This window comes from Diospyros lotus, chromosome 6, assembly GCF_014633365.1.
Source record: "Diospyros lotus cultivar Yz01 chromosome 6, ASM1463336v1, whole genome shotgun sequence".
Taxonomy (NCBI): Eukaryota; Viridiplantae; Streptophyta; class Magnoliopsida; order Ericales; family Ebenaceae; genus Diospyros; species Diospyros lotus.
Genome location: NC_068343.1, coordinates 24,711,279 through 24,734,125, shown reverse-complemented (window position 1 = coordinate 24,734,125; position 22,847 = coordinate 24,711,279). Strand labels below are relative to the sequence as shown.

The 22,847-nt window shown below is 35.8% G+C and overlaps 1 protein-coding gene across 1 annotated transcript; it reads left to right on the top strand.

Annotated features, from left to right (window-relative positions):
* The first annotated feature begins 14,478 nt into the window (after positions 1-14,478).
* On the top strand, positions 14,479-15,856 carry LOC127803222 (uncharacterized). Its single transcript, XM_052339302.1, has 3 exons — positions 14,479-14,645; positions 15,265-15,390; positions 15,488-15,856. The coding sequence occupies exons 1-3, from the start codon at positions 14,580-14,582 to the stop codon at positions 15,623-15,625; spliced, it is 330 nt and encodes a 109-aa protein (XP_052195262.1). The 5' UTR covers positions 14,479-14,579; the 3' UTR covers positions 15,626-15,856.
* The last annotated feature ends 6,991 nt before the right edge of the window (positions 15,857-22,847 follow it).

Here is a 22,847-nt window from a genome sequence, read left to right as displayed (position 1 = left end):
CTGCATATATTCACTCATTTGTGACCCCTCTTTGACCTTATTGGAAACAAATGATCTCCCAACCAATAGTTACCTCCGGGGTCTACGAACAACCTCGTTGCACATGGCCCGACTGGCCACACAAATAGTAGGCTTATCAACGAGGCTGGCATAACCCTCGATGATCATTTACCTCACGGTCTGCACCACGGGAGTCCACTCGTAACTCTCGCTAACAACTATCCTCATATAACACCAATGAGATCAAACAATAATCCAACAATTAATTACCCATCTCTTTAACATAAATAAATTAATATTTTCTTTAAACACACAAATATTCAATAATCAACTTAAGTACAATTATTATTATTTCATTTCCACTAAATATTCAATAATCACTGTAAATACCATAATTAATAATTACTAATCGTTTTCGATTTAGATTAATAGTTATTAATCATTCCCAATTTACTGGGATGTTACAGCTCTCCATAAAAGCACGTCCAAGATGTCGTGGGCGAGGCCAGCCCAACCCAACCCAACCTACACTAGGTACTAACCCACGATTTGGGACCTGGGTATAAAATAGAGAAACCCCTAATTAAGGTTTCCCTATATATATATATATATATATTTCTAAAAGGATAGTTGGAAACCCCCTCCATTTACCTCTGCAATCTCTATTTCTATGCTTTATCGGTAGCCATCGATTGCCATCGCCATCATACCCTAGTTAATTCCTCTCTCAACATTGACCGCGACCCACACTGCCACTGCCATCTCCAACTACTTCCCATCACCACTGCTACCACCATGTTATTTAGTACTACATTGCCACTACCATCGGTTGCCTCAACAATCATTGATGCCCTTCACCTCCATGGGAGATACCCATGGGCCCTAGCTATGAAATAACACGACCTCCATTATAACCTCCAGTACAATCCACCATCCATCTATTCCTTTTTCTTTGCAGTAGAGCCACTACCACGAGCAACCAATTGCTGCCAACAATTGGCCACCATCACCATCACCATCACCTCAGACCAATATCTCTCTAGTCTATGGATGGTCTTTTTCCAGTAAAGTTTTTCTCTACCAACTCTATTTCCTTCCTGATACATGGAAATACATACACACACACACATACCATGATTTGGGTAATTTAGAAAATTAAAACCTAGATCTACTAATTTTTGGGTATGTTGCTTACTAGGACGAAGGGAGCCTGATGGTCGGTTTTGATCATCGAAATCCATTGTGGACAATGATCAACAATAACCTCTAGGCCAAAAATTAATACTTAGATCTATGCAAATCAGACGATTTGGATCGTTTTACTTTTGGATATGTGAATCACTATGGTGGGAGGAATTTGATGACCAATCCTGGTCATAGGAACTACCAATTAAAGACAACAGTCGACCAATAGCTAACAAATTCCTTAATTCTCAAAGGGTTGTATGTAGTATTAATTTATGCATGCATTTAACTTATATTAACGTATACATCTTAGAAAAATTTCTTGATTCTTATTTTCCAAATTTTCTCTCATCAATTCTTTAAGGACCGACACTATTTGGACAAGGAATAGGGACTTTGCTTTTATGTAAGTGTAGAAAGGGAATGGTCCCTTGTTATTACTGCTTGTCATAGTAGCATACCTTGATTAAATGTGGTAGGGTACTTGTCAATTCTCTAAAGTTCTTTGGGTTTGATGGCTTTTCAAGGATCCAAAGGAAATGCCATTTCGGAGGTAAATTAATCATTTAGGCATCTTAGCTATAATTTGAATTCCTATTCAATAACTTTGATTGCCTCTATATTTCATATCAATCTGTCAACAAAATAAAGAACTAGACATGAATTCAATTCGAGATGGTACTTATAGTCTTATTAAGGTAGTTGGTATGAGGATATATGACATGCTATTTAATTCACGGATTGAATTATCTTGTAATTTTTACTCATAGGAATGTATTGTTTTTGGTGTGCCTCATGTGACATTACATTATTATTGCAAGTCATTTACATTTCATAGTGTGACTTTAGAAGCCTTTGAACTTCATTTGTGTTTGTAATTTTGGCTACTCATAGCTATTACTTATACATGCATTTCATTCTATCAAACTAGCATTATAACTTTTATTAAGTTATTTTTGTGGTTTATGTGTATGCACTTTTGATTATTTGCTTGAAACTAGATTTTGAAAAGAAAAAGGAAAACAAAAGAAAAATTGATTTACTTAATTATGTTAAACAAACTTTGTTTGTATGGCACGCATACTCAAGAGGGGGTGAATTGAGTATTTTAAAAAAATTATTATGAGGTGTATTTTTGAAAAATAGTGAGTAATATGAATGCAAAAATTTTTATATTTAAAACGTTATGTAATGAAAAGATTTAGAAAAATGTAAAAACACAATAAACAAGAAGATTTTAGAGTGGTTTGACTATCCCTAGCCTACATCTACTACTCTATCTCCTAGCTATAGATTTTAAAATCCACTAGAAAATATTTGAATGAATGTAGCTAGCAATCCCCATTAGTCTTTTAGCACACCCACTAGGAAACTACAAGTTACAAGATTAAAGGAATGAGAGATGTAACTCTCAACAACAAAAATCTCTTTGAAATTTAACAAGAAGGCTATAAATAAGACTTATGGAAAATAAACCAAGTTTGGTGTGAGAGAACAACAATTTAAACAATGTAAGCCCAATAAAATAGTAGGTTCTCAAATCAAAAAGCTTCAACACTTTTTCTTTCTCAAATCTCATCTTCTCTCTTCTTTTGAATTTCAAACAACCAGGTATTTATAACTTTGGATCTCTTTTCATTTAATATAACCTTTAGAAGTTAAACCTACAAGTTTCAAGCTATAGAAAAATATCTATTAATGATTTTCCCAACATAAACTATTGATTAGTTTCCAAACCGGTCAACTAGTTCTTTCAAAATCTTAAAATTTGGTCAACAAGATTTCTAAAGAATAAAATTAGTTGATTACCTTTTGCAAAAAATTGAAAAAGAAATATAGGGCACAAAATTAGTCAATTGGTTTTAAAAATTTGAAATTACTGTTACTGATGTCATCTTAAAATATGTTTCAACAAAATTCATTTTAAGACTTAATGAAATACTTATTAAAGTTGTGGGTTGAATAATCAAAACATCATTAAAATAATTTCAACAAATTATATATAAAAACTAGAGTGTAAGCTTCTCTCTAAAAAGTAAGGCCATGTTCTCTTTACTGTTTTCAACTTGTTTTCAGTTTTTCAAAATAATGAAAACATGTTCTTTTTGCTGTTTTTAAAAATGCATTTTCGAAAATAAAAAAAAAAATTGTAAAAGAAATCCAAAACAACAAAAAACCGTTTTAGCTGTTTTCAACCAAAACATGGCCAAAAAACTAAAATGCGCAAAATGCTTAATGTTGCCTCTTCTCTCTCCCTTCTCTCTTCCAGATCCAACGAGTCTTCTCTTACTACCTCTTCTCTCTCCCTTCTCTGTTCCTTGGTTCCTCTCTCACTTCCTTCTTGGCCGACAACACGCCTGCCGCGACCATTACCACCGCGAGCCATCGCCTCTCTTTTCCTTTTTTTCTTCCAGATCTTTCTTCCTTGTTGGCCAACAACGCACCTGTCATTGCCAATTTCACCGCGAGTCGTGGTCTCACTCTTCCTTTTCTCTTCCATATCGGAGTCTTCTGTATTTTTCTTTCTCTCTCTCTCTCTCTTTCTCCCTTGTTGGCCGGTGATGCGTCTGCTACGACCATCATTGCTGCGAGCCATCACCGCCGCAACTAGCAACCCAGATTCGTTGCATCTTACCTTCACCTACGTCAGTCGTTTTAGTAACCCAGATCTGCCACGCCTCGCCTTCGCCTATGGTGATCATTTCAGCAACCCAGATCCACCGTTCACCTACGCCCTCGATCACTTCCTCCTGCGGCTTTTCCTCTTCAGGTTAAAGCCTTTGTACTACTTGGAGGATTATGTATGATTTTGTACTTTTTTTTTTAATTTTATGGTTAAATATGGATTTGTGAATCTGTTCTTGTGATTAAATAGGTATGATTTTGTATTTTTGTTTCTAATTTGGTGATTGTTGGTATGATAGATGGGATTCTCATTAGTGGTTCTTTTGAGTGTAATTCTTTGTCTTGTATGGATCCAATTCTAATTTTTGAATTATTTGGAGGAAATATTCATGTTTCCTTTGTAATACCCGAGAGATTCTAAAGGACTCAAGGCTAATTTATCTTGGGGCAAAAATAGAATTTAAGGATAAATTGAGGGTATAACGGTAATTTATTACCGTATGAATGACTGAATCGACTACCGAGAGTGCCCTGGAGCCGAGATGTGATGAGGGGTTAATATTTCCTAAATCTTAATGAACTATATCCCCATTTTGACTTTATAAATATACTTAAAATAAATAATTATTCGTATTACATATTATTTCAGGATGAAGCAAGGAAGTTGACTTCTACAATTAATTAGGGGCATAATCGAAGACATTGGATTACCCATTTTTTATTGCTCAAATTCAAAGGCCAATTATGGAGGCTAGAGGATGTTTCAAGTGCACTTGGCCCAACTATCAAATGGAATCCAACCAAAGGCCCAAGATCAACCAAAGGCCCAAGACCAATCAAAGGCCCAACAAAGCCCAATTTGTAAAAGACTTTTCTTTGTTTTGTAATTTTTTTTTATAAGTGATTTACCACCTAAAGTCTTTTGTATTCTTATGAGAAGTCCACCACATAAAGTCTTTTGTATTCTTATGAGAAGTCCACCACACAAAGTCTTTTGTATTTTTTGTCTTTTACCTAATTTTCTTCCACTAGTTAGGTGAATGTTTTGTTGAATAATTGTGTGGCTTGTATTGCATCTTGTGAGCTATAAATAGCTCACTTTGGTGCATTTGTAAGGGAGTTGTTATTACTTGAATCAAAGTTTAGTTTTGTTCTTAGAATTTCTCTTAGAGAATTGCTCTTATTCTCTCTCTTGTTTTCTGTTGTAATCTTACATCCTTTATTTCTTCATTTAAATTCTTATGTTATTTATTATTACTTTATTATCCACCGCCTAAATGGCCGGTTAATTACTGCCTTTAAATTTCTACAATTTTAATTCTTATCTTTTAATTATCCACTGCCTAAATGGCCAGTTAGTTTATGCTATTTTAATTCTTGTCATTTAAATTCTGTTATTTAAATTACGCAATTTAAATTATTGTCAATTAACTTTTAAATAGAAATGAGTAGCTAAATCTAATCTTGGGTTAAGGCGAGGACAGTGTCCAATGTTCTTGAATCTCAAGATAAGCCAAACCTCAATGAATGCAAGATTTATCTGAGTTAAACTTGAGTTGAGTGTGTAAATGGTTTTGTGAGTTTGGATTAGGTAATCATCCTAACTTAGAACTCTTATGTCATGTATGAGAGTTGCTAGAATTGGAGATGAGATATATCCAAGCTCAGACAATCAAATCATAGTCTGTAGTATAATACAATTTACAGTAACATCTTAACCTAGAACCATCATATCATGTATGAGGGTTGCTTAGCTGAGAATCACTCGTATCTTGAATTATAACTACCAAATGATCCTCTGTTTATTTCAAATTAATGTTGCTGTTTAAATTGCTATAAGAGATTTATTAGGCATTGGTTCTGAACTCGCCTCAACCCAAGACCTTTTTAATATTCCAAAAAAAAAACCTTTTCACAATCAAGAAAACTTAGCTCTCTTTGGATAAATCAACCCGAATGAACAATTCTTTTGTTAAATAAATCTCCCAGTGAATCGATCCGGACTTGTCCGGAATTTATATTTGTGCTACAACTACACTCACACACTGGTGAGTTTAAACCTCCTCACCATTTCAACACTGAACATCCAAACTGATTAAGGTTATTTAAATTGTAGGGTGAGGAGTGCAGCCAAGATGCCAAAATAAAATTATATGGCATTAATGAGCACCCTGAGATAGAATTTATGGTGCAGAAAGAAATGAGATCGGGAAAGATTTTCGATATAGCTAAAAAGGCAACTGCCAATTAGGCTGCAATACCGAATTGTTATAGACAACTTTTTGGAAGTTGACGAAAGCTTGAGGAGGCTTCGGTTTTTCATGAGGAACAACCCTTTAGAGGTTTCAAGAAGAAATGAATGGGTTTGAGGCCAAAACAAAGATTCAAGCCTAAGTCCAGTTTTTTGAAATTGCTAGATGGAGGCCGAAACAAGGTTGTTTTGGAGTCTTCAGGGGTCAAAATGATGTTTTAGGACTTGAGGGTCTTGAAAGCAATAATGGAAAGTTAAGAGGCTAAGTCAAAAGGGCCAAAATGAAATAGCCCAAAAGTTTAAGGGCTAAAGTGCAATTTCTTAAAATTTACCAAATCGGCCAGAGAGAGGTCGAAACGGCAGTTTTTTAGAATCTTCAAAGAAAGAAAGGAAGATTTTAGGACTCGAGGGTCCTAGTGGAAATGTCAGAAAGTTCAGGGGTTGATGAAAAGGGGCCAATGTACAATTTGGGAAAATGGTAGGGGCGAAAGTGTAATTTCGCAAAGCTGGAGGCTGCCATGGCTGACCAGCAAGTTGCAGGTGGCCAATCGAGGGTCCGACCAAGGGGAACTTGAGGAGGATGGTCGGGCAAGCTCAAGGACCAAAGCCTGGTCGTCGACGAGCACGAGGTGGCCGAAAAAGTCGAGAAAACGGGTCGCGAGGGGGTCGGCCATGCCGAACTTGTAAATGAAATTTTGAGGGCGTTTTTCGGTGTTTTTGGGTCGCCCAAGAGGTGGTTGTGAAGCTTGAGGCGTTGGGTCGGCCATCCCCGAGTGTTTCGAGGTCCAATTGTGGCTATAAATAGCCGGGTATTACGTTAGGGTTTGGCCAAAAGGGGGGCATCTTTAAGCTTCAAATTGGGGTTGCTATCGAATGAATTGAGGGTTTAAACCATGGGGCTTTTGAAGCCCATGGTCTAAGGAAGCTTTCTAGAGAGTTATATGGATTTTCGTGGTGGTTTGAAGGCAATCCGAGGCTTCGCCGGAGAATGAGGCAGACGGCCAAGCCAAGGCTTTGGCCGTCCGATTGAGGGCCTTCCCGAGGTCCTTTCGAGGCACAAGATATGCCAAAGTGATCGAATGAAAGAGGAGAAAAATCTTGTGGTGTCGGACTGGATCTTCGGCATCGCCGTCGTCGGAGAAGACGACCGGCGCGTGTCGGTCACGCGCTGGTTTCCATGCCCGCCCACTCGCCCTAGGCGCGTGCTAGTCCAAAAAATTTGAAAAAATGTTTAGAAAATCAAGAAAAATATTTTACGGAGATCCGTGCAAAAAGATCTAAAGTTGGGATTCCCAATGTCTCGATTTTAGAGCCAAAGAACCTCATTTTGCGTGAAAACGCAATATCGGGGTAAGTTCAGTATTTTTCCCTTGAAGTTCATTGGATATTATGAATTATCGTGGAGATAGATTTGAGGAAATAGTCTCGATGTATTTATTGGGATTTTTAGAAGGAAAAATGAAGGAAAAAATGAAATAAATGGAATATTGAAGATATTTAGTGATTAAATATTATTTTATATTTGAGGTGATCGAGATGATGAGATTGGTGCAACTTTTGAGAGTTGGCACGAAAATTGAGGCGGGCACGCATATCGAGGTGGTGCACGCTTTTCAAGAAAATGCAAGTTTATCTCAAAAGATGAGTTGTCATATCCTATATGATATTTATGATTGTTTATATGCATGCTATTTATGAATGCAACATTCATTTTGTCATATTGCATGGAAAGTTGTGATATATTGCATTGCACGATATTATTGTCATATTGATATTTGTGCATGAGATTGGGATATCGCCCCCAGAGTGTAGCCATAATTCCCCTAGGGCATTGAGGGAATAACGTTAGGCTTATCTGGCAGAAAATCGAGATTTGCCTAGGATTCCTAGCCGGGCCAGTGGGCCTGGGAAGTTACATTAAAGAGCGCTAATTTGTTCATGTCATTGCATCATGTATTCATATATATATATTTTTGGACCCTCACTAGAAGTTTCATCTTCTAATGGGTTATGTCCCTGGAACATTCAACATTCCAATTGAGTCTTGCAGTTAGGGCAAGGAGCAGGTTGAGATATGACGGCACGTGATGGCGTGGCCGATGGATTCAACAGGTGGTTCGAGTATTTTATTTATTGAGAAATGATTATGTATTCGAGGTTTTCATATGATTAGCCTTGTTAGAATATTTTGGATTCTTCATGTATCAAAGCTCTTAAAGATATGTTGTAATATATGGTACGAATTCTTTATGATTTATATAATATAAGGTGAATTCAGGTATGTACCATATCAGGTTTCGATCGTCGCTTCCGCATTGTTAAAGATTTGTTGGGGTGTTTCCCTTTGTCATACGGTATCTGATGTATGAGAAATGTATAAAGGAAAGGTAATATGTATGGATTCGACGAGCCCCAGCATGGCGACACGCCCCTCCAATGGGACAGGGTGTTACAGCCTTTCATGTTTTTGGGACAATACTTTTCACTCCATTCTTTCATTTGGTGCTACCAGCTACTGTTTTGGAGTTTGTGTTCTTAGGTTATTGTAAGACAAGCTTGGGGATTAATCCTCATTGCGTCATGTGGTGTATTTGAAATGAAAGAAACAGGATAAATTTTGAGAGGAATGGGAGCCCAATCCAATTGAATGAAAGGAACTATGCTTGCCTTTGAATGATGCCCTGACTATGTAAACTATAATTGTAATCCACTTGCTATTGAAGTGTTTGATGTAATCTTATTTATCATGAATAATCACATTTTCTCATTTTCATTGAGCTTATCTTTAATTTTTATTTTTATTTTTATTTTTTGTCAAAGTTAATTTATTTCATATTTCTATTTTGTTTTTGTAATGAGAAAAAATATTGCAAATTCACCAACTTCAAAATTTATATATTTTTTGATAGTATACTAGCACTAAAATATTTTTATTTAATGAATAATTAAATTCATTGAATAAAATATCATAAAATAATTTTTCTTAAAATTTCAAAGTGAATGCATTTTTTAGTTTTCAGTTTTGTAAAATAGTTTTTCAGAATAACAAAAAGAACACATTTTCAGCATTCTCAAAATATACACTCAAAACACAAAATTAAAAATTAATTTAAAATTCAAAACTGAAAATTAAAACATGAAGAGAACACCACCTAAGATTTTTACTTATTTATGAAACTAGACTGTGATAAGTCTTTTTCATTCAGTTTTGTTTTTCTCTTTCGTCTAATCTCCGATCCCAACTCTATTTGGTTTTACAACAATTCATCCACCAAAATGAGAGTGCATCTAGTGATAAAAATATTAAGGCTTTCCTGTCCCTTAATTTAAATCCAATTGGTTTTTTGGTCTTTCTAAAACTTGAGGAAAAATTAATTTGGGAAAATATGTGGTTTTGACTTGTAAAAATGTATAGAACAAGTTTGATAGATCCTATATATTCTCCTAGGTTGATAAAATTTTTAATTTTAGGTTTTTGTGCTTCATCTTATCCAGAACACATACTTTCACCATTATAATTGGTAAAAAAAACTTATAAATGCTTTTTTTTCTACCAAAAATTCAATTTGATGGCGTGGTGGAACATATTGTGGAATGCAACATTTACAACATGGTGGACAGCATTGTCGAGTGCCTGTTACAACGTGTGGCAAAGACAAGTTATGGATCTACTATTATTACGCTGTCACAACATCGAGTATTTACGCTTGTATCAGTAATATGAGATTTAGAGGACTTTGACAAATTATTGTGGATAGATATTATCTTATATTTTTGGGACCCATATTCATGGATAGATATTATATTATGCGTTTGCTTGATCTTATGTGTAAAATCGAAGTCTTGCTTATTTATGAAAACCTCGTTTAGTTTGTTTGGTTCATTTTCTTTTATTCATGTGTAGAATATTGATATTATTGTTGATTATCATGTTTAAATATAATTTTTTTTAACAATAATAAATATAATTTTTTGAAATTTTAAAAAATTTCTAATAGATTTGGGACTAAAACCTATTGTTAAATTTTTTTAAAACAATCTTTAAAATAACTAAAACCTTTTTTTTGTGACCAAAGTGAATTTACCAACAGAATTAGCGATGAAAAATTCTGTTGGAGACTTTGTCACAAATTAATTTTAATTTTTAAAAGTAAATAATTAAATAGCAACGAATTTAGGAACAAAAAAGTGGTCAGAATTAGCCATAAACACGTGAAGCTTATTGAAATTCATTGTCATTTCTTTTGCTAACATATTTATGGTTGTAATCAAGCTGAGTCGAGGCAAGTTTCACTGATCTTAGGCTCGACTCGCAAGGTAGTTTCTAACCTCGAGCACGAGCTCAGCTTGAATCTTAAAGTTCAGCTCGAGCTTGAGCTCGATTCATGTGAACCGCGCTCGGTTCATGTGAATCAAGCTCGAGCTTGACTTGTCAAAAAGTTGACGACACAAACTCGACAATGTTGGTGAGCTTAAGCTCGAGCTTGGGCTCAAGCTCGACACGAGATTAAGCTTGGGCTCACCAGCAAGTTTGGGTTTGCCAAAATTTGTTATTTTTCTTAAACTTAATTTTCTATTTTATTTGTTATATATACATATACAATAATTTTAAACATATTCAATTTAATTATATTATTATAATAATTTAAATTTTGATAATTTTATGTTAAATAATATATTTATAAAATTATAAATAAATGTATTAATATATTTATAAACAAGTTTGTTTACAAGCTATTTATGAACTTTTAGTCAAGCATATTACGAGCCTCTAATTGAACCTATTAGTATTCACGAGATTTTAACTAAAAATGTTCGTGAGTTTCGACCTTTACTAAACTCAAGCTTAGTTGATTTACAAATTGAGTTTCAAAGTTAGGCTTAAACTCGGCTTATTTACATTAACGAACGAACTCGAACAAATTTTTGTCGAATCAAATACCGAGTTGCTCATGAACGGCTCATTTGCGACCCTAAACATATTCTTAAATTATCAACTTACTTTCCATACACTGATGATCAACTTGTTAACCACCAAGGCTCATCCTACTAATTGATTCCATGCTTGGCTTTTCAAACTCAAGTTATTCGCTTTCACCTTGAGTTTGAGGAGGGAAGTTAATCTTAGTTATTTTGAGCTTAAGTTTGAGTTTGAAGCTTATCAAAATCTTGTTGATGCCATTAGTTTGTTATAGTTGATATCGATTGTTGTAAAGATAGTATCAAAATTAAACTTGAATTTGATATTCGAATTAAAGGACCAGGTTAAGATATTAGCTTATCTTCATCATTAGTTTGTGAATAAATAGATATGCTCTGGTTCACAATAATACTTGGTGAATTTATACCTTTTCATCTAGTTTTGGATTGGTCTCTAGTGGGGCAATTTTGATCTATAGGTGTCTTTCCTATTTTTCCTTCCTACTTTCCATCACTATTTGACCTCCTCATTTTGGTTCCCTATTTCTGCAATTGCTCTCACCATTGTCATATATTGTTGATGAATCTTTTGTCATCATTGTTGGTTTTGACCTATAAGGCCCCTAGTCAGCATTAAGACATCCTATCATCGATGGTGATCTAGTGACTCATCTCGAGGGGGCATAAGGGTCGTGGGTGTCTCACATAGAAGCATTTGAGACTCGGTTTCTTAAGGTTCCATTCAGTGGTTAGATTTATTAGTGGACTGTGTTTGTTAGGCACCGTAATGGCTTGTTCCCTCACCTAAGAGAAATCTTAATTCATCTCTCCCTTTATGAGTTCATGATATCGTAATGTTTTGTTTACAATAAAAACAACCCACCCCCAACCCCCCCCCCCCCCCCCCCGCGCCCCAATAAAACACAAGACTTAGCAATACCAAACAAACCATTAGTTTTAGTGTTTTGTTTATTAATACAAGGGAAAGATTTCTAAAAAGGTCTTTCAATAATTAAGTCAAAGAAAAAATTAATATCTTGAGAGTAGTGTATATAAAGAACCGATGATTTGTTCTCTTTTTGTACCATAAGGTTGTAACTAATGTTTATGCATTACGGTTTTTAAACTAATGTTTATGCACTATAAAATAATTCCTTAATTTTATTTAAGAAAATAATTAAAAATTTAAATTAATAAAAGGAAATATAAAATCTGAAAAATAAATTTAAAATTTAATTTAAATTAATCATAAAATTAATTAAAAATTTTAATTTAAATAAAATAAAAATAAAAAGTAATTTAACAAAATTTTAATATATAAAATTTTAATAATTTTAAAAAATATATAAAATATTTTTTATTTTTTAATCAATTAATTTATTTTTAATTTATTCCTTTATTCTTTTAAAAAATAATAAATTAATTAATGTTTTTTAATTTATATTAAAAAATATAAAATATAATTTTAGAAAATTGTTGTTTGATTGGTATATAATTTATATAGGGAGATATATAATAGAAAAGCTTGGCAGATCAATTGGTTACGCACGCACACTCGCATGGGCGAGGTCCAATGTTCAAATCTGGGGAGGGGAAGCTTGCGGGCGTGGCGACCCTTAGGAGAAATTTAATTTTTAATTTCTTTTAATTTTAGTGGCGATTCTAAAAATCGTCGCTAAAATTAAAAAATTTAATATTTTTTTAATTTTAACGACGGTTGAAAAATCGTCGCTAAATATTTAAAATTCGAAACCGGGGAGGGGAAGCTGGAAATTCAATTTCCAGCATGCGGGCGCACACGGCCCTTAGGAGAAATTTAATTTTTAATTTTTTTTAATTTTAACGGCGGTTGAAAAACTGTCGCTAATAACTAATTTTGCAACGATTTTCAAACCGCTACAAAAAATGTAATTTGCGGCAGTTATTCCGGCGGTTACTAACAATCGTCGCTAAATGCTCCGTGACGGCTAATTTAACGACGGTTTTCAAAACCACCGTTAAATTACATAGCGGCAGTTAAAAAGCGTCGCTAAATGCAAAAAAAAACATCGCTAAATGCCTATTTTTTTGTAGTGATGGTAATGCATCTTATTTTGCATGTAAAAGATGGAGACTGAGATGCTAGACACTAAGATGACGACTGCATGATCTCTATGTTGTCTGCCAATTGATGGGGTGTAGATTATATCTAGGTTAGCAATATTTTGAGATAAATTTCTGAAAAATAATTTTGGGAATCCAATTCAGCGAATACAGTTTAATTCTCAATTAATATACAAGCAAGACAGAACTCTTTATTAACAGTCGTACACGGTACATCAATAGCAAAAGCATACTTGTCTCCTTATGTTTTTCTTTTATTCTTTTCCATCAACAAAGAAAAGTTTGGGTTCCTAAATTGACAGCCATTTTATTCCATTCCAAGTTGGTGGTCGTCTTTGTTCCTTTAAATAACAAAATCGACGTTGTTTTACGCTGTCGGCTCGTAAAGCAGTAAAGCATGGCATCTATCTACCTATTTGTCAATCTAGTTTTATTCTCTTGCCAAACATTGCACTTTCATGTAATGTAAGGCCCGCCATTCGTATATATTCATTGCTTCCATCATTTTTCAGCGAATCCTTCTTCAAATTAGTGGTCATCTTTGAGCCAAATAGCCAACGCGTTGGAATATAATTATAGTGCTTGGTTTGCTCACTTAGTTTTATAATTAGAAGGGTAGTATGCGTTGTTATGTACGTGTAAACAAAAAATAAAAATTATGTTTAAATTTATTTAAACTTGAAGGTCACAAATTCAAGCGAAAATTAATGTTTTTATTATTTTTGTTTTTTTTAATTTTTTAAATAAAATATATAAAAGTTTCAAACACCAAAATAGAGTATTTGCTCATATAATTAATAGAAAAGAATAAAATTATATTATAATTGCATAATAATTAAGAAAGAGACCCATAAAAAAAAGTAATTAAGAAAGTGAATTAAAACAACCTTTTTACAAAAAAAAATTGATTTTTTTTTAAAATATATTAGTAAAAACTTAGTGACTGTAAATTCTTGTAAAAATTAATTTAGCAATTAAACTTTGAATATTCAAGAAAAGACATGCAAAGAATATTAGTAAGCTTACAATCTCGGATGACAGTGATCTGATCTGGCCCTTTGATCCATAGCCACTTCCATTCAAAGTTTAATTACTTAAATGGGCGGAAAAGAATATTTAGATTCGGAAAGATGGTGGGAAATGTACGACATAAAAAGTTTGGAGGATTTGAGAATTGAGACCCTCCTTCTGTATTAATTATAGAGCAAGAAAAGTATATTATTTGAAAATTTATTGCTGTTGGATAAAAGGAATTAATTAAAGACCGTCGGCAAGGATGAAAAAGAACAGATAGCAGCGAATCCAGAGGGACCAAATTCGTAAAAAGGAAAAAAGAAAGATTTGGGGGATGGGGTGGCCACGACAGGTAATTCCTAATAATTTTGTATAAAAGGAAGAAGGAGGAACAGATGAGGAGAAGGGTATTAGTTTGGATTAGCGAGAGAAAGAGAGAGAGAGGGCAACCAAGAGAGAATTAAGTTGGAATTAGCATAATATGAAGGTCACTTGCCACAATCGCAGGGAGTTGATTCGGTGCTTGCGCCAGAATCCCACCCAACCGGTATGTTTTTTGGGCCTCTCCGATTTTAATGTCATATCATTAAATTTGTTTTATAGGAATTTTTGTTTTATATTTGTGGAAGGTAGTTTAATTAACGAGCGGCGTGAAATTCAATTAATGACGGAGGTGTGTTTGATCAATCAAGGAAAGTGGGTTGATGAGCTAGCTAATTTGTCACTTGAATGAAAACAAAAATATAAATAGGAAACATGATTTTAGTGTTTACTTACCCTTTGAAAATTAACACTTTTGGTGATTCAAAACCATTAGAGCTAAGATGCTTCAATGAACCATCTGGGTTCGGATCATCAAACAAAGAGAGAAGGAGAGGAGCGGAGAGAGAAAAAAAAGAATCGGATGGGAGGAGGGGAGGAAAGGACTGACTAGGAGAGATCATTTTGAATTAGCAAAACTATTATTTATTATTAACAAATTTTATATTTTACTACTTATATCAATATTAATTTTTTGATTGGTCTAAACTTTCATGTTTTCTATAACATGCATGTGGAGAACAACCCATATTTTGTTAAAAACGACAGTGGAAAAATGAAAGGAACACGAACTTGAACTGTGAGATCCCTTTGAATTAGCAAAACTGTGTTGAATATGCATGCAGAAAGTTATTGTGTTCACTGCAACATGGAGTACACCCTGCCGGATAATGGAACCATTTCTGGATAACTTGTATAGGAGATACCAGAACGTTGCTGACTTCCTCTATGCAGATGTGGACGAACTTGAGGTAATTAAAAACAATTTAAACTAATTAATGCAAATGACTGTTTGTGTTAATTTGAATTATCCTTTTCATTTTCGGGCATTTTTACCTCTTCTTGCAGTCGCTCGCTAGGCAATTAGAAATCACCGATCAACTGCCGACTGTGATACTGCTGAAAAACGGCGGGGACGAAGAGGAATGGTTTTCGGGAGCCGATAACGAGGAACTACAGAGACTGTTCCAAGGATTCTTTCGATAGAATTGGTCTTGCATGCATGCTTGCTTTCGGAGATATTGGCCACTCACTTGCTGCTTATATGGCATGGTTTGTTCGTATACAAATAAAGCCCATCACACATGGCTTAACCTTATTGTGTTAGTACGTCAGTGTGGATTTCTTTTCGCATATATATCAAACAGACCGGTATTGATTGTAAGCTTATATTATATATACAAATGATATATGTAAGATGAACAAGTTTTTGCTCTAGTCATCAATTTGTTTCGCTTTTCATTCTTTTACACACACACACGCACTGCATATGCATGCATGTCGACGGGAATGTCTTCTTATTAATTTGTCTTAGTGCTCATGCAGTTGTGCATTGAGGTGGAAGGGAACTCACATATATATAGGTGTTTGTGGTCAATTAGATGCTGCTTAGCAACGGTGAGTTCACTTCTTGTGAATTGTTGTGGAATTTCTGCCACGTACAGTCACATTCAGTTTTGTGAAAAAATACTTTCGCTGCTATATATAGTTTACTTTTGTCAGCTTGTAACTCTCCAAAACTAGAGTTTCAAATTTATAATTCTCATTCATTGTAAAAAAAAAAAAAATTGCTGTTATATAAAATTATTTTCTTCGATATTCTAAACACTTAGAAAAATATATAAAAATGGTTTTTTGTTTTTTTATGTTTTTGATGAGTAACACTTACAAGGCGATATCCCTAACTCCTCCATCAAAAGAAAACAAAACATATGATAAGAGTGGGCGATACGAGTGCGATTTTGTTCACCCCCTTTAATGGGGGTGAACGTAACCCCATCAGTGGGGTTAAAAAAATAATTTTTTTGAAAAAATAATGTTTTGTCCTTATGTTGGAAATTGAAAAAATTAACATGTTTCAAAAAAAAAAAATGTTTTTAGCCACTTTTCTGAAAAAAATCATTTTCAACCACTCAAACAAACTAATTGCTGAAAATAGTTACTTTCCAGTTTTGACTCAGTTTTAATCCTGTCAATTATTTTTGTAAGTCTGTCATTTTTTTATAAATTTTAATCCATCCAATTTTGATCCTGTCACATTTTCAGTTAAGTTTTAAAATTAATTTTTTTTTAAACATGATTAATTTTTACAATTTCTAACATAAAGATAGAACATTATTTTTTAAAAATGGATTATTTTTTAAAAATGGATTACGTTCACCCCCATTAAAGGGGGTGAACAAAATCGCACTCGGGCGATACAACTGGTCCCTGTTTGGTTTGTCCATCGGCAAAGTTTACTTGTTCACCATTTCCTTTAAGTTCTACTGTTTCCACTGCTTGTTTTGATTAATTAATACATTTGGACATTTGGGGACCATATCATGCAACTTCTTTCAGGAGCTAAATATTTTGTCTATTGTTGATGACTTTTCTTGTTGTACCTGGACTTTCTTCATGCATGCATACCAACTCTAACGGCCCATCTTCTTGGACATGTTATGACTTAGGAAATTTGGTTAAAATTTTTTTTTTTGAACATTATTTTAAAATTTCCTAAGACCGTATCTAGTGCCAGATGAGATATCTAGACTAGAAATAAATGTAAAACGGAAGCTGAATCGAACCTGCTCATGGTAATGCATAATTTAATAATTGTACATGGCATTTAATACAAGTTAATACATAAAGCGTTTGATGATGGAACAATATACATAAATCTTAAACTAATCATATTATAACATGGTACATTTACTCGCATCTTGATGTCTCGTGTCACTAAACATCACCACTCTCTGAATCATCTCTGCAAGTCCCGGCTGGAACGTTGAATGTTCTAGAGGCGAACCCATGTTAGATGATGAATCATCTAAGTAAGAATACCAAATGCAATGCTATGAGTGTATGCAATATCTTTCATCGTAGGTGTCAACTACACCCCTCATGCTACCTATCATTTTAGCGGCCACCTCTTCGAAGCCGGGGTGTATGGGTGCACCCTTGATAGGCCAGCGGTGTCAGTTCGTACTCCCTACGGCCTCATATGCATGTGATCAACAGTATCATTGTGCATGTATGCATTTCATAGTCATGCCATTAATGTAGTCTATATGATGGTTTCATATCATAGCATATCAATATGATAAAAGCATTTACATTTATAACTGTATTAAATTCGGGCAGCATACTTACAGCTAATTTGTCTCGAACTACGTGCCAAGCGGCTATCCCTTAATCTCCTTGCTCACAAGGACCCCTACAACATAGATTTATTTTAGAATACAATTGCTAATTTTTCATAATTTCTTCCATTTTCTTTTATTCCTAAGCTTTATTTCTTCCAAAATTACATAATAATTATCTAGGCTTCATAAAAATTACTTTCTTTTTACCAATATTCCTTAAATAATGTTTTTAGTATTCTGGAATTTTTTTTGTAATTTTCTAACTTTAATTCCTAGTTTCCCTTATTTCATAATAGCTAAATATGTAATTATTACATAATAATTACCTAATCTTTCAATTTATTAAATTTCTCTTCACTAATATTTCTTAAATAGTACTTATAACATTCTGAATTTTTCTTGAAATTTGTTGAATTAAAATCCTATTTTTTCTTTATTTCCATAATAGAAAAATCTCCTTAAATAATCAATAAATTTATCATTTTCAGAAAATTATACATTAAATGAATCATAAACAATATTTCAGACTTAGTAATAAAATTTTCAAATTTTTATTTCATCTATTTTATTTTATTTTCTTTTCTTTTCTTTTCTTTTTATTTATTTTCTTTTCTGTCGGGCGCGTGAGCTGCACGCGCCTTTTTCCCACTCGCGGGCGCGTGCAGCTCACGCGCCCGACTGGTTCTTCTTCTCTGGCGAGAAGCTTCGCCGCCGGCCGGCGATTCGACCCCTAAACTCGATTTTTCTTCACCTAGCCCCTAGATCTCGACATTACGAACACAATGGTGTAAAAATCAGCAAGAAAAGAGATCGATCTTACCTCGAATCGGCCGAAATGCTCCTCGGCTCCGGCGAAGTCGCGACTTTTCGGCGACGCTTGGATCTCCCTCTTTACTGCTTCGTTGGCCTCCAAATTCTCCAGAAATGCTGCCCACGACTTGAAGATCAGAACCCCACTCTCCAATTTCACAAAATCTCTCCCAATCGACCGATCTAAGCCTCAAAATTTTCGGATGGATTGGGCAGCGCGAACTTGGCTATTTATAGCCCATTTTCGACGTGCTTCGCTTCCCCATCGATGGCCACGTGTCCCAGAGGCCATTCCCCGGTCTTGTCGGCATTAAAAACCCCACATTTGCCCCCAAGAAGCAACTTGCAGGCGCAGCCATGCTCTGGCCGCGCACTGCTCTGCAAATCCGATTTTTGGATTTTTTTTTTTATTATATACATACATACATATATACTGATTTATATAAATCTTAAATTATATTTATTTATATTGTCACAAGCATACCAAATTAATACATTATTATTTAAACTTACTTAAATTTATTCAATAACTTAGGGTATTACATTTTCCCTTCCTTACAAAAATTTCGTCCTCGAAATTTGATCATTCCTCACTCATTCTAACTATAGGGTCTTCAAACAGGTATGGATAGTTGAGTTTCATATCTTCTTCTTGTTCCCAACTTATTTCTTCGCTCACGGGGTTTCTCCACAAAACTTGCACCAGGGGAATTGATTTATTGCTTAGGACTTGATCCCTACGATCCAAAATGCTGACCGATTTTTCTACATACGAGAGATTTTCTTGAATCTCAATAGCTTCAGCTGGCATTATCTGGGAAGAATCTGGCTCATGCTTTCGCAGTTGCGATACGTGAAACACGTCATGGAGGTTTGATAGAGCCAAGGGTAGAGCGAGTCGGTAAGCGACTGGTCCAATTCTTTCCACTATATCGTATGGCCCTATATATCGAGGGCTTAACTTGCCCTTTTTCTTGTTGCTTCTAGTCACCATTCTTAATGGAGATATCTTTAGGTATACTTTGTCGCCTACTTGAAACTCCAATTTCCTTCTTCTTGTATCTGCGTAGGACTTCTGGCGACTCTGAGCTTCCTTAATTCTCTCTTGAATGATTTTTATCTTTTCTGTCGTTTTTTGAACTATCTCGGGTCCCAAGATTTGTCGTTCGCCTACTTCAGTCCAGCAAATCGGGGATCTACATTTTCGGCCATACAAGGCTTCATAGGGAGCCATTCCAATGCTGTTGTGGTAGCTATTATTGTAAGCGAATTCTACTAATGGTAAATGCTCTTCCCAGCTACCTGGAAAATCAATCGCACAAGCTCGCAGCATATCTTCTAGGGTCTGAATGGTTCTTTCTGATTGACCATCTGTCTGGGGATGATAGGCTGTACTTAGCCTAAGCTGAGTACCCAAACTCTCTTGTAGACTTCCCCAAAACCTAGAAGTGAATCTTGGGTCACGGTCTAATACAATGCTTACTGGCACTCCGTGTAATCTGACAATCTCATTCACATACTGTTGAGCTAATTTGCTAATTGGTTGACTTACCCTTATGGCCAAGAAATGAGCAGACTTAGATAGTCTGTCAACTATCACCCAAATAGCATCGTTTCCCTTAGGACTCCTTGGCAGTCCAGTCACGAAATCCATCGTGATGTGCTCCCATTTCCACTCTGGAACTTCCAATGGTTGCAAGCTCCCACCAGGCTTTTGGTGCTCAATCTTAATTCTCTGGCAGGTGTCACATTGACTAACGTACCTTGCCACGCTTTTCTTCATTCCTGGCCACCAATACACAGCCTTCAAGTCTTGGTACATCTTGGTGGCTCCGGGGTGGATCGAGTATCTGGATCGATGGGCTTCTCCCAAAATTGTTTGTCGCAATTCCCTCACACGAGGCACATATATTCTTCCTTGAAATCGAAGGATGTTTTCTCTTACCTCAAATTCTGGTTTCTTTGCTTGCCCATACTCGTCAAACCACATTTTTATTCGGGAGTCTTCGGGGTAGGCTTGTCGTATCTGATCCATTAACTCTGGCTGTAGTGTAAGACTAGCTACGTAAGCCGAGTTTTCTCGGGAAACTACTCCTACTGTCATTAGGCTAAATGCTTCAACTAGCTTCCATTCTGCCACCATCATTTCAGCCACACAAGCAGTTTCTTTCCTGCTTAGGGCATCTGCCACAATGTTAGCTTTACCGGGATGGTATTGAATAGTACAGTCGTAATCTTTTAACAGCTCCATCCATCTCCGTTGCCTCATGTTTAACTCTTTCTGTGAGAAGACGTATTGTAGGCTCTTATGATCAGTAAAAATTTTGAACTTCTCACCATACAAGTAATGTCTCCAAATCTTTAGAGCAAATATGACTGCAGTCAATTCCAAATCATGAGTCGGGTAATTTCTTTCATGGTTCTTTAGCTGTCGAGACCCATAAGCAATGACTCTCCCGTGCTGCATCAGCACACACCCTAAACCGTTTCTCGAGGCGTCAGTGTAAACCATAAAACCTCCTGATCCGTTTGGCATAGCCAAGACTGAAGCGGTTGTCAGCTTAGCCTTAAGTGTCTGAAAACTTTTTTCGCACCGTTCGTTCCAGTCGAACTTTACCCCCTTCTGAGTTAACTTGGTGAGGGGTGTCGCAATTTTTGAAAATCCTTCCACAAACTTTCTATAGTACCCTGCCAGTCCCAAGAAACTCTTAACCTCAGTAACTGATTGGGGTTGCTTCCAATTCGTCACAGCTGCGATCTTGACTGGGTCGACCGATATTCCTTCAGCCGATATCACATGTCCCAAAAATGCCACCTGGTATAACCAAAATTCACATTTTGAGAACTTGGCATACAACTTATGTTCTCGCAACGTTTGCAATATTATCCTTAAATGTGATTCGTGCTCTTCTTCCGAGGGCGAATATATTAGTATGCCATCTATAAACACGATCACGAATTTGTCCAAAAACGGCCTGAAAATTTGATTCATGGTGTCCATAAAAGCTGCTGGGGCGTTGGTTAGTCCGAACGGCATCACCAAAAATTCATAGTGCCCATATCGAGAACGAAACGCTGTCTTAGGCACGTCTTCGGCCTTGACCCTTAATTGATAATATCCTGATCTTAGGTCAATCTTCGAGAAGACCTTGGCCCCTTGCAATTGATCGAACAACTCCTCGATTCTGGGGAGTGGGTACTTATTCTTGACCGTTATCTTGTTGAGCTATCGATAATTGATACACATCCTCAGACTCCCGTCTTTTTTCTTGACAAAAAGTACTGGTACTCCCCATGGCGACATACTAGGTCTGATAAATCCCTTGTCTAGCAATTCTTGAAGTTGGGTTTTTAATTCTCTCAATTCTGCAGGAGCCATTTTATACGGGGGTATCGAAACCGGACCTGCTCCTGATACGATCTCTATCGAGAACTCGATCTCTCACTGGGGTGGCAGTCCAGGAAATTCTTCGGGAAACACATCCCCGAATTCTTTAACGAGTCGCACTTCTTCGATCTTTAAGGGCTCCTTGCTTTTCTCTTGAACATAAGCCAAGTATCCCTGTGCCCCTTGACGTAACAGTCTTTCAGCCTTCAAAGCCGAGATCCACTTCTGTTCACTTACCCTCCTTTGCCCTCGAAACTTGACGTTTAAGTCGCCGCTCTTAAGGCAGACTATCTTAGCTTTACAGTCCAATGTGGTGTTGTACTTAGTTAGGAAGTCCATTCCTAGAATCACATCAAAATCTTGAAATTCCAGAAGAATTAGATCCACTGGGAACTCAACTTCTCCTATTTGAATCTTTCTATCTTTGTACCCTAATGAAGTTTCTAGAGACTTCCCCATTGGGGTTGCGACAATCATTCGACAATTCAAATTTTCTGGTTTGTCCCCTACTATTTTAGCAAATGCATGCGAAATGAATGAGTGACTTGCACCTGAATCTATTAATGCATGCATGGGGATACCAGATAGAAACATAGTACCTTCAATTACTGTTGGATCCTCTGTCGCATCCTGCCGTGTTAGATGAAACACTCTTCCTTGATGTGCTCTGGCATTCCCGGACGTCCCCTGGGGTTAACTTATCAGTCGCGACTTGGGACAGTCCTTTGCGAAATGGCCCGTCTGCTGGCAGTTGAAACAAGTAATTCCTTTCTTTGGGCAGTTTTGGTTGAGATGCCCTATTTCTCCACAATTGTAACACCCCTTTGTCCCGAGCCGGCACGGCCTCCCTGGGTGCTGCTTCTGGCATTTTGCGCATGGGGCACCA

Bases quoted from the DNA above. Each gene is read 5' to 3' on its own strand.
- LOC127803222 (XM_052339302.1), top strand. From the start codon at position 14,580: ATGAAGGTCACTTGCCACAATCGCAGGGAGTTGATTCGGTGCTTGCGC. The intron at 14,646-15,264 runs GTATGTTTTTTG...ATATGCATGCAG, and splicing joins GCCAGAATCCCACCCAACCG to AAAGTTATTGTGTTCACTGC. The intron at 15,391-15,487 runs GTAATTAAAAAC...CTCTTCTTGCAG, and splicing joins CAGATGTGGACGAACTTGAG to TCGCTCGCTAGGCAATTAGA.